General features: G+C 43.3%; 1 protein-coding gene across 2 annotated transcripts in view; it reads right to left on the reverse strand.

Moving 5' to 3' along the window:
* Positions 1 to 1,621: 1,621 nt before the first annotated feature.
* The window catches only part of ELOVL6 (ELOVL fatty acid elongase 6), a 66,030-nt gene continuing 55,624 nt past the window's right edge, over positions 1,622 to 12,027 (reverse strand). For both annotated transcript variants that reach the window (XM_052681869.1, XM_052681870.1), the window contains exons 3-4: positions 6,649 to 6,800; positions 1,622 to 3,966 (exon numbers count right to left, since the gene is read on the reverse strand). In XM_052681869.1, coding sequence (XP_052537829.1) covers positions 3,542 to 3,966; positions 6,649 to 6,800 — 577 coding nt within the window. In that variant the 3' untranslated portion in view covers positions 1,622 to 3,541. The remainder of the gene's footprint in view (positions 3,967 to 6,648; positions 6,801 to 12,027) is intronic.

The raw sequence follows: 12,027 nt of genomic DNA on the forward strand, positions 1-12,027 counted from the left end.
CTAGATGAATGTGTCAGACACAAAGCGCAGACTTCAGTCCTGGCAGACTGACCTTATCATCAGTGTAACCTGCCTGAGTTCAGCAGTGAATCTCCTGACAGCATTGTGGTTACTGTCACAGTCCCATAATTTTTAGTGCACTGTGCAAGCTGTAGTCTCCCAATGCATGTGTGAATATGGCAGAACTGCAGCTTTACTTAAAGTTATTGCCAAAAAAAAAAAAAAAAAAAAAGGATTCTGGTAGTGACAGAATAGTGTGCAAGTGTGGCTGCAAGGTTTAAACTAGGGGAAATAAGTAGGACCCAATTAGCTGTATTTGGGTTGGAACAGCTGGAACATTAGAGATGACTGCCTCGCTGTTCAAGTACATGGGTTAAAAGTGATGTCTAAATATCAAGAATGTGCTTTTTAGAGGGGGGAAAAAAACAACCAAAAAGGAAAAACAGTATATGTTGACTTTGGTCATATCCTCAACTTCTTTAATGTTAGTTGCCACACTTGCCTCCAGTGTAAAATCTCAGAGAAGCTCCATGGCCAGTTGGAACTGGCATGTAGAAATGCCTCTGTGACATGCCAGTTCCAACTTCTGATGGCAGATGTAATCCTCATTTATTCCCTACGTGTCCGATCTTGCTGTTCCTTCCCTACACACATACTCGCCAGCAAACCTATCCTCCCACTGGACTCCCTCTCTCCACTGGTTTCCCTACACATCTGGGGTACACCTGTACTGCATCTGGAGGAGGCCAATAGGCCAGCCCCTGGTCTGGAGCCACTGACCAGGCAGCATAGAAGAGACCTGGCCCTTGGGATTGCTGGGGTCATCTCCAGGTCTAACCTGAGAGCTCACAGGCATGGGGGCAGATTGGGAGCAAACAGCGCCTGTGGGGGCTTTCAGGGAACGGGGGTAAAATGCCTGCTCTGTTCAACTCAGTGTCAGCACTGCCACCATTTCCATCTGGCACACACAGAATGCTTCCCTCCTCCTTCTCCCTCCACCCCCCACCCCCCCCTCCCCCATGCAATTAAGGAACACAGTGTACAAAAAACACAGTGGGTTGTTTGCACACTCATTAGCAACCCATCCCGCTTTCTGTCTGTGTAAAACTTGGGTTACAGGTCTTCCCTTAGCTGTGGTATCACTTCCTATTTGTAAAGCTTCTTGGACTTTTAAGCCTCTACCTGCAATCCTCCAGCTACCAGGGGTTGCATGCAGCTCCTTGCGTGGCATGATGGGGCCACCACTTCCCATCTAGAGTGTAGGTAACCTGAAATTTGGGTTTTCCCGGTTACTCTGTCTTCATAGCCTGGTTCTTAGCCAGGGCAAAATTAAGCATGAGGATAAAGGCTTACTCAGCATTACAGTTATCTACTCCCAGGCTGTAAAACAAAATGGTTTACACATTTAATTGGTTTTGCCTATTGTTTCCATGTACACAGTAGTTCTATTAATGAATATCATAGCTTCATTACTGGATATTACATTTTGCTGCTTGTTGTGTACCATAAAATAACGTCAGCACATCAATAACTTAAATAACACAAATGTAAACATCTTTTCTGCTTGTTATAATTATGATTTCGGCCTACAGAGGCTTTTTGATTTGTAAGACCATTCACATAACATGGAATGTAACTTTATTTGTTTTTCTCTTGTATATAATGAGACACCAAAAGCCCTTGTCATCTCTTAACAGGATACTAAAGCAGCTCTGGTTCATGAATGACAGCACAATTAAAGCTAAAAATCAGAATTAAAAAAAAAAAAAAAAAACCCTTTGCACTGTACAATCTCAAATTAAAACAAGAAAGATAATGACAATCTTTTGCATTAGCCAGGAAATGTGATTCTCTGCCGCTGGGCTTTTTTCTTGCTGACAATTCACAGAACGTGTATATGGGTGTAGTTATAGGTGTGTGTATTCTACGCAGAACAGCAGTCCCTATTTTGTTGATCTAGTTCTTCTAATTGTTTAGTTAAGCTACCTAACTGATACAATTTAGAGTACTACATTAACACATTTAACATCAAGTTTACATACTTGCGTCTTTGAAATACTAGGAACTTTTACACATTTTATTTGGCTTTGTAAGGACTGGAATATCACAGATAATGCAATCTATTCATCTTTGAGAGAATATGGCTGTTATCAACTAGCTCTCTAAGGTTCAGAGTGAAACACATTTCTCCTTATTTCTGTAGCCGACTGCGGAGAAGAAGAGTGTCTTCTTTAGTGGTCAGTCTGATGTTACAGTACCGACTCTGCAGAGAGAGAGATACATGTTTAATGAAGAACAATTCTCTCTGGACATTAGAGCTAAGCCGTTGCAGCAAAATCACTCCGCTCAGACTAATTTCCTACACCGATCCCAAGAAAATCTTATTCCAGGCATGTTTTGCAGTAGTATCTCCATGTGACCAGAGGAGGGCTCTTGGCACATCTTCACCCAGCCTGGCAGGTGCGTGCAGAGGCACAGAGCCAGCCAGCGCTGCCCGGTCCTGCACTCTTCCCCTCGCCTCACCTCCCGGCTCCACCCGACGCACGGTTTGGGAATCAATGGGAAGAGGCGTCGCTCACCGCTCGCTGGCTAGAGTGGCTTCTCATTTCCCCTCATTCCATTCCGTGTTGCTGTGGGTTAATTTGAGATTGATGGATAGTTCTTAAAAATCATGTTTCAGGAGTTGCCTCCCTCTCCTTCCTGAACATTCATCTGCTATTAGCCCCTGGTAATTTAGCATATATTGGTTGATTTAACCCTCTGTGTCTTATCCTGCTGCAGAAACTCCTTGCCTTTAGCTGAAAAGCGCACCTGGAAAATGCACTTGCTGAGATATGTATTGCAACAGCGTTCCTTTTCACATTAGGCTCTTGTACAAGTCCTGCTCCTTCCTGCACCCCAGAGAGGTGCCTGCCTCCCAGCTCTACTCCCTTGGCACAGGACAGAGCAGAGCACTCAATCTCTTCTCACTGCCATTCATGACCACAATGGAGTTCAACCGCTTTCCACACAGCTGTACGTGACATCCTCTTGGGGCTTCATTTTGGCTAAATCTTTTATAGAAAAGATTTTAATTTCACAATCCTACCATTAACGTAAATGTTTTGTTTAAGTTTAATGCTGAAAAACTATTAGAAAGAATTTAGCAACTTTTTTTCACAATAAAATTCTTTTCCATCCCAGGGAAACACAGTTTATTTAATGTACTTTATTTTTCCCCCTCAATATTATTCCTTTCTGCTTTTCTTCTCTTTTCTTCTCACTTTTTTTCTGTTTCTCCTTTTCTTCTTTCTTTTCTGGAGCAGGCAGGTACAAGAAGGAAGGAGTCTGTCATCAGCAGTCCTTTGAATTAGAGTAAATTGCAGTGAGTCCTCACCATGATAGGATCATAAACTTACTGGGTTAAACCAAGCTAACTTTCCCTAAGCTGCCAAATTTTAGCTGCACCATACATATATGTGTTTCCTTGTGCCATTTTCTTTTCTTGTAATTTTGTTTTTCTTGATGACCCTGAGCTATGGCTTCTGTCTCATTCTCACCACTAGTCAACCTTCTTTGCTTTTGTGGTTTTGCCAATATAGGCCTCAAAGAAAAAATGGCAGAAGAGCACAAAGTAGCTGAGGTACATGAGAGAGGACCAGATGATGTTCTGCACGTGGGAATGGCACTGGCCATGCTGCATCCAGGAGAAGACCAGGTAGTTGATTACACAGCCAACCAACATTTGGGTGATCTGCGACAAGGTGATGAACATGGCAAACTTGCGTGAGACTCTGAAGCCAGCAGCCCGCAAGGCATAGTAAGAGTACATAACAGCGTGCACTCCATAGTTCATGGTCATAAACCAGCCACCGCCAGCCACCATGTCCTTGTAGGAATACCAAGAATAAAGTAACACAGTAATGTGATGGTACCAGTGTAAGAAGATGAGCTTCTGTTTTCTAAGAATAATGAATATTGTATCTCCTGTAACAAAAGAAAAAACAGAAAAGAAAAAAAAAGGGAGGGGAGGAAATGAGAAACACATCAAACACAGTTATTGAATTCTGCAATGCTCTCTTCCCATTCCTCCTGCTACAGTATGTGCTTTTGGAGCATGAAAGAGCACCTCAGCAACTGAACTCAGAGCTTGTCAGATCCGAACGCCAGCTTGGGTCTCGTATCTTGGTGCTTTTTGGAAAACCCAAGAATCCCCTTTTTGTTGACTGGACATCCCCTGTTTGAATACTCCATAGGTCTTTGCTGTACACATAATCTGTAAAAGCCTGAAGTGAGGCAGGTGAACATACATGCACCACTACCGACTGTCAGGCTGTCCATTGTGCACTGTGACTACAAGAAAAAAGCAGAGAGCAGAAAATCTACAGCACAGTGGTTTGAATGTCTACCTGCAACTGGCTCTAATTAAATGTTATTATGCAAAAGCTGTTGTGTACATTACTGAAGGTATGTAATTGCCTGGAAAAAAAAAAAAGCTTTTAAAAAGAAATTTGGTTTATGTTGAAATGAATATTCTCTCTGTAAATTCATGTTACTGATTTAGAAAAGCAAATTTTATTCCTCATTCCTACCTTTTTCTTTCTTCTGCTTCTCGTGATTGCTCTGAGCATCCCAATTAGATCTAACCTATACGTAATTAGATACAATGAATATATATGTATCTACTTATGTGCTATTGTTATAGACAGTGTTTCCAAACAGGTACCTTGAGATTTGAATCAGGGGCCTTATTTCTACATATATATCCCTGAAAATCCAAATAAGAGTATCAGTGAGGGCTGGAACTGAAACTGCACCATCTGCACAAGGTCTCCAATAAGCCATAATACTTCTGTTTATCTCATTAGCTACAAGATGTTGACTCACATTTCAATAAGTAATCATATGACCAATTTATTGTTGATGCGTAGTTCGAGCTGACGTCCTCCAGTTTTAACCAAATGAGATTTCAGTGGTTTTGCAGTAATTTAAGCAGCAGGAAACCAAAAGATTCTGACACAGCAAAATAAATGGTGCCTGTCGCTCCCAGTGTTTATGCTGATGAATTGCTATCCTGTAATTTGCTGAATCAAATTGTCTACTGAAAGGTAAAGACTTATTTTGCTGCACACCTGAACACAGTGAATTCTGCAGCCCTTTGAGGTTTGGCAAAGGCATCCTCCTAAAGGAAAGCTGGAAGGCTGCTGAATCACTGTCTTCTTCCTGTTAAAACAATCCTCTCTTACACTAATAAGCTGTGGGATCAGAACACACACAGATGGGATGTTAAGTTGGCTTTGGCATGCATATCATAAGTATCATTACAAATAAATCACTGGAGAGACAGCCGTTTATAAAAAGCCGCATCACACTGGATTTGGGATTTAAAAAGCCAGGGATGTTGTGGGAAACTGGCTTCTATCTAAAGATAGCTTTCAGCATTCAGAAGAAGCACATTACTGGTCATAATTGTATGCCCACACATACATTTAAGGATGAATGCTGCAGAATGGAGGTAGCTTCTTGCCAACACAATGGCTCTAGCCCAGCCTCACACCAATATCCACAGGGTGGGTGGCTGCCAGTGATGCTACTCAGATTTGTCTGCAATCACTAACTACTTCAGAAGTGATTAGCCAGGCCTAGTAGTGATGAAGGGAATACCAAGGGATTTTTTCTCAACATCTGTATCACGTTCATGAAGTATACTGGTCCCTTGGGGATGAACCTGGATGTACAGATCTTCTGCATGAACTTGCAAAGCATGAGACCCCAGCTACGAGCAACACTGGACTTGTATCTCCTGCTGCTGGAAGACATGGGGTAACAAACAAAAATACAAAGCACATGAAGAGTGCTTGACTGGCAAGCTTGGATATTGGAAGGGTGGCAGTGTGTTCCTGGCAAATTGTTGTAGACATGAAAAAAAAAACATCTCTAGAACTACAACTCTAACTGATGTTTCCTAATGGAGACTTCTTACTAGCTTTTCCTGGTTTTCATTCTACCTACAGCTCTTACTGTGTCAGGATGCCAAATACCCTTGAGTAGTGGCCACTCACAGATGAAGACAATGTGTAACAGCAGGAGCTCTAAAGCGGAACAGGTAAGCCTTTTGCCACTTACAGGATGCCTCACAACTGTGAATCCATAGCTGATGTCCAGCTGTTGTTAGATAGCTAAAATCTATGGCTGGCAGATAGGCTACATAAATTAATGGGCAGGTTGGTGATGAGGCAGACTCCGGTCCTTTAAATACACTGGAGCTTAGTTGAGGACTTGGACCTACCTGTTCTGTTACCTGAAACTAGCGTCATCACAGATGTGCTGACAATGGCTAGAAGAAAGCTCAGAAAGCTGAGCTGTAGTTTCAGCTTTGAAGATGTGTCTAAATGAGGCATACTTTGGAGACCTCTGTGTGGACAGTCTGAGGTGTATATAAATAAATGGGATTGTCCAGTATGACTAGAGCAACCAATATAAGGCCTTTATGCTCTGCCAAATTAATTGCAAAAAAAGCAGTTTTGAAACAACGACAAAGGCCCAGCTCCTTTTCAGAAAAACTGGCAGAGAGGCAGAGGAGAAAGAACAGCACTGAACTTGATGGCATTTAGAGAGAATGCTCTCTTCGTTCTGCTCTGGAGAGAAATAGGAAGACAGGGTACTCACCTAGTTCAGGTGCTTTGCTTAGCACAAATGCATATGCCCAGAATTTGCTGACAGGTCCAATGTAAAAACTCTGGTCACACACTGACTGCTTCAGGCCTTTGGTCATCAAAATGTACAGCATGTAAGGAGCAGTTCGAACAGCACCGAATATACTTTAAAACAAAAAGAGAAAAATGAAGAAAGTTGAGTAGATACTTGGCATCTACATGTGGTCACTTCAATTCATTATGAGGAAAAAAATGCCATAGATGTGCTGAAAAAAAATGAGCTTGAGACAGCCTTAAAGTTGGATAACTCTTCTGGCTTCTAGGAAGGTATTCTGAAGTCATATTTGCAAAGTGGACTGCAGTAGTATTCCCTGATGAAAGTCTGGAAAGGTAACATCAATGTTTTTTATTTCATTACTACAGCAAGGAGTCTTCTGTTTTCAGGTAGAGTTGGAGACCCCTAATTCCACTGAAAACAACATGCAGAGTTTTGATTCTAGCTGGTGGCTAGAATATTACAAGACACAAATTAATAAAGAGCTGCCATCAATATAACCAGGAACAACTCCCTCCTCTGATTTCCTGAGTTTTCTCTTGTCTCTCCCTGTACGTGTTACATCCATGGGAGTTCTGAGCAGTGAAGAAAACAGGCAGGGTACACAGATTGCAGTGGGATGTTGTGGTCAGGGCTGGTGGTTTGGTGCACATGCTGACTTCATCTCTTAACAGGTCATTGCTAACAGAAGAACTGACTGGTTGAATTGTTGTAAACAGCACAGATTCACTCTCATGTCGTCAGTGAGGTGCAAGGTAACAGTGTTCTGTAAATGAGAAACATCATGAAATTTGAAATCATACTAATTAGTGCAATTACAGAGGAGATAGGTTTAGATAACAGAAGACATCCAGCTAATGGAAGGAGATTCTGTCTCAGCAGTGAGGCACTTTGCAGAAGTAATTGCTTCACAAGATCATGCTTGCCATTTAACGTTTAACACTGTCACTTGGTGGGCCTTCAAAAGCCATGACGAATACGGAGTGAAACAAGCACCTCTCAGAAAACTGGAGCAAAGAAAGGCCCAAATTCCTCTGGGGTTGAGAACATCTTCATATCACACATCCCTGTGCTTCTACCCAGGTACACCTTATCTCCCTTCTAGCTTCTCTGTGGCCGTGTCCTACCTGTCTTGCTTGGTCAGACTGGATGGTTCAAGTAAATCTGCCAAGCTCTTGATAAACATTTTTATATTATTTGTATAAAGTACTTAGATTTTCAACTCTGCAGCATTAATGTAGCCAGTCCCACTTGCCTGCTGTTAGCAGCAGCACTGCCCTTTGCCCACCCTAGCCCACTGCAAGTTATGCTCCTGCGCTTTTCCATTTTTTTTGAGCAAGGTTTGACTGCACTTCAGAAAACTCAGACAATGGGTCAACACTGCCCTGTTCTCCATAGAAGCTACTAATATTAGCTGCTATTTGAATGGTGGTATTTGTTCATGGGTTCCACTGCCAGACAAGTCCTCCTGTTCTGCATGCAAACAAAAAACTCATCCTGCTGTGGTACAGGTTTACAGAAGGTATTTAGGTAAGCCTAGGCTTCCCAACAGAGCCACCCGATGTTTTGCATACATTCCCACCACTAGGCAAGACAGCAGTGGTAGTTCCTCACATACAGATTTTCGACTCATCCATCCCTTCACATAGAAGGGAAGTGCAGCCCTTCAGATGTCCCCACAGCCTGAAGTGTGGTTCCTCCACAGGATTTTCCCTCCCAGAAGTGCTGTCTGTGCACGTTTTTCTCACGTCTTTCTGGCATCGGTCCCTTCCACTTGGCAGAGAGTGCCCAAGCCTGCTGAAGGAGTTTTGAAACTGGGTGCAACTTGCTCCATGCCTTCCCTCCAGTGTTTCACATATGCTCTGCTTTCCTAGGAGCTGCATTTCTTGTTCTCAAGAAGACAGGAGATTTTCACAGCAATGCGATCAAATCACTTCCTGAGGCACTGAACTCCTCAACTTGGCCAGGGCAGGCTGCTGCTTGCCTCCTGTGTTTCGGGTGGTGGCAAAACCGGGTGGAGGAAGATCGGGTGGAAGAGTTGTTAACAATACACAACCAGTTACATATTTCTCCCATTCACAAATACTTCAGAGCTGACATTAAAATCGCAAAAAAGGAGAAAGTCTTGAATTAGGAAATCAAACAACTGCAACTATGGGCCTTCGTCTGTAAAGAAATTGTACTGCTTTTCTAAAATATCATATATTATTGAAGTTTTAAAGCCAAGAACTCACAAGCACATAGATAGGAGGAGCACTGGCTCAAGCAACAGGCAGACATTGATTTAACTGCAGGTGACTCAGAATGGATGCCCACGGACTTAATCTGGACTGAAAAGAGAGCAGAAGAGTATTTGCCCTATGGGGATGGCACAGTCACACTTTGCTGTCCTAGTGATGGCATGCATGTGACTCTTCCTGTCTTTCTGTTAAGCAACAACTGCAGAGCTCTCCTTGGAGTGGGTGCACATGGCACATACACACTCAGTCTTAATTGCAGCAGGAGTAATTTCGTGGTACAGTGGCTTCCCTAAAGAGAGGTTCATGACTCCAGAAGAAGTGACAATGGCTTAAGGTGGTGTGTCAGACACCTGAAATCAGTATCAGTGAAGAACAAACTAGATTTTAGTATAATTCACAAAGGAAGGCTTTATAAATAAGGAAGAGGTAAACTGGAAGTAACTGATCTGGCTGATCCTAATACATGCCATGGGCAGGTAGCTATTTGTGCCAAAACACTTGCCAAGAGGCACGTACCACCGGAGACAGGAAAAGATCTAGTGTATGCCTGCAAATACACCTTGGATCCGGAGAGCTTGTTGTGTTTCTGCCACACTTGTTTGCTCTGTGAGCTAAGATCAACCAACACATTTCTATCTTGCAAAGACATGATGTGCAGCAAAGTGATGACACTGCTTGCTCAGTAAATCACTTCTGTTTCATTTTGCCCTTGCCCTGCTCTGTGCTGTAGCTTTTGTGAGGTATTGAAGTGAACTGCTTACCAAAGCAGTCTGTCTAGCGCGAATCATCCACAGGGATTTCAGAAATAAGGTAGCAGTGAATTACTGTACAATTACACCCTTTTGCAACAAGAGAGACTGATCAGAAACAAACTGCACCAGCTAATGCAGCTTTCTCATCTATTCAGACTCAGAATGTCCTACATTCTCCTCCCTCCAGGCAGTGGCTGCTCTGCTAGGCTAACAAATGCCCAGTTGATATTTTGCTGGCTATAACATGAGCAAAACGCATCCATGAGTAAAATAAAATCTAAAACTTTTCCCTCATAAACTTGGTTTCAAATGTAGGCTTCAACAGCCATCACATGCATGGGTCAGGGCAGCATTTTTGAAGGAAAACTGAGGACCAGGAACTCCCTGATGTGACAGAAGACAAAAACAGTCAATAGCCAAAGGCTGCTCACTGCTCCATGTTTCCTCCACCCTGCTGTCAGAAACATGGTTTCCAAAAGCCAGAGAGGGCAGCAGGCAGCTGAGACCCCTATTTGACCCCAACTGTCACTGTGGCAGACCCAGCTCCTCCCATTGCAGCTACTTCCCTACAAGTGGCACTGCTCAGAGCACATCCCAGCCCAGGAGCAACACTGCAGGACTGAGCAAGGAACATGGCTGCTGCATTAAAAATATACATTAAAAAAGCTAAAGAAATCCAGGCTTACATTTATCCCACATCAATGGCATTATTGCATTTTGTAATGTCCTACTCAGACGTTACTCATTCTGACAGTGTCTTCCTATCTAGAAACAAACGCACACTCCAACTTTTCAGCACATAATTCAGCACACAATGCAGCAGCATATCCTGAAAGCACTGTGAGATCTACAGAGAGGAAATCCTTTGCTCTGGATTTGTGCCCTAAAAAAACCAAACAAGCTGATCCAACACTCCTTGCCTATCTGACAAGGGTCTCTGCAGAGACAGTGACCAGAATGAGTGTAAAATACATTAGAAAAAAGTGTCAGAAGCAAAGCGCTTCTATTTTCTAAAGCATGCCCCTGTGCGCTGCAATCTGTGCAGATGTGGCACCAGCAGGGAGCAGCAGAGAGCCCATGGGCAGCAAGACCATGCTGTGCTGCCCAGTACTAGAGAATTACCATAGGGACTTCCTAGGGAATGCTCAGCACAGGCACATGGCCAGGCTGGTCTAGCACCCAGAGCCCCACAGTCTGGCTGGGGGAAAACAAAACCCAAATTCTGCCCCCATCTGCCCAGGAGGCAAGTCACAGAATCTCTGCCAATGCGATTCCTCCAAATGTGGTCCCAGGTTATTCAAATTGAGGATAATCAGGGCCCAGGAGAGCAGACATTCCTCACCAACTCTAGCATCCACACAGCTTCGCAGCCCTTCCTTGTCACACCACAACAGTGAGAAAAAAGGAGGCAGCTTTTTTCCATTTTAGCATGCAAAATATTTACAAAGGAAGGACACTGAGTTAGAAAGAGATGTTCAAAGGTCAGCCCCACTGAAGAATACAGCGCTTTCTAAACCTCCTTTGTGATAAATCAGTCTGCATTCAGCTTTCAGGCCTGTTCAGCAAGTGTTCTGCTAGTCAGATCAAGTTTCCTTTCTCCTTTCTGCTTGGTCTCTTAACAAAATCAAATGGCCTTTCTGTGCCCTACTGCATGACACCTGCTATCCTGATGCAGAAGCAAGAGCCTGTAGAGCAGGCGGTGCGTGGCACAAGCACAGGGTGTGTGGGCATCCCTTGGGCTGGCAGTGTGGGGTAGCCTGGAAACATACAAAATATAAGCAGACACTGGGAAAACATACTGAGAAAGCATCTGTATGAAAAGTAACTGTCTGGATTAAGTTTCTTGAACAGAAACGCAGCTGAAGCCACCTTCACTAGAAAAGCTCTTAGCCCCCCACTGGATAGCTACCCTTGAATCTGACATGGCCAAGAAACTCAGAAACTCCTGAAATAAAAAATGGTAAACTAAGACCAGTATGGACAGGCAAAGCAATCAGATCACAATGTACTTGCTACCTTGCTATGGATGGGGTGATGATACTATTAACCAGTGGGAAAGGAGGTAATTCTATGGAGCTGTTTGCTTCCTCCAAACCTAAAATCGATCAGAGAATCATAGAATGGCTTCAGTTATTAAGGACCTTAAAGATCACACAGTTTGGAGCCCCCTGCCATAAGCTGGTTTGCCCCACAATGTCAGGCTGCCTAGAGCACCACCCAAGCTGGTCTTGAACGTCTCCATGGATAGGGCATCTGCAAGTTCTCTGCCAGGGCTTCACCATCTTCTGAGTAAATAATTTCTTCCTAACACCTAACCTAAATTTCTCTTCTTTTAGTTTAAAGCC

The sequence above is a fragment of the Tympanuchus pallidicinctus genome, unplaced genomic scaffold (genome assembly GCF_026119805.1).
Source record: "Tympanuchus pallidicinctus isolate F22 unplaced genomic scaffold, pur_lepc_1.0 scaffold2, whole genome shotgun sequence".
Classification (NCBI taxonomy): Eukaryota; Metazoa; Chordata; class Aves; order Galliformes; family Phasianidae; genus Tympanuchus; species Tympanuchus pallidicinctus.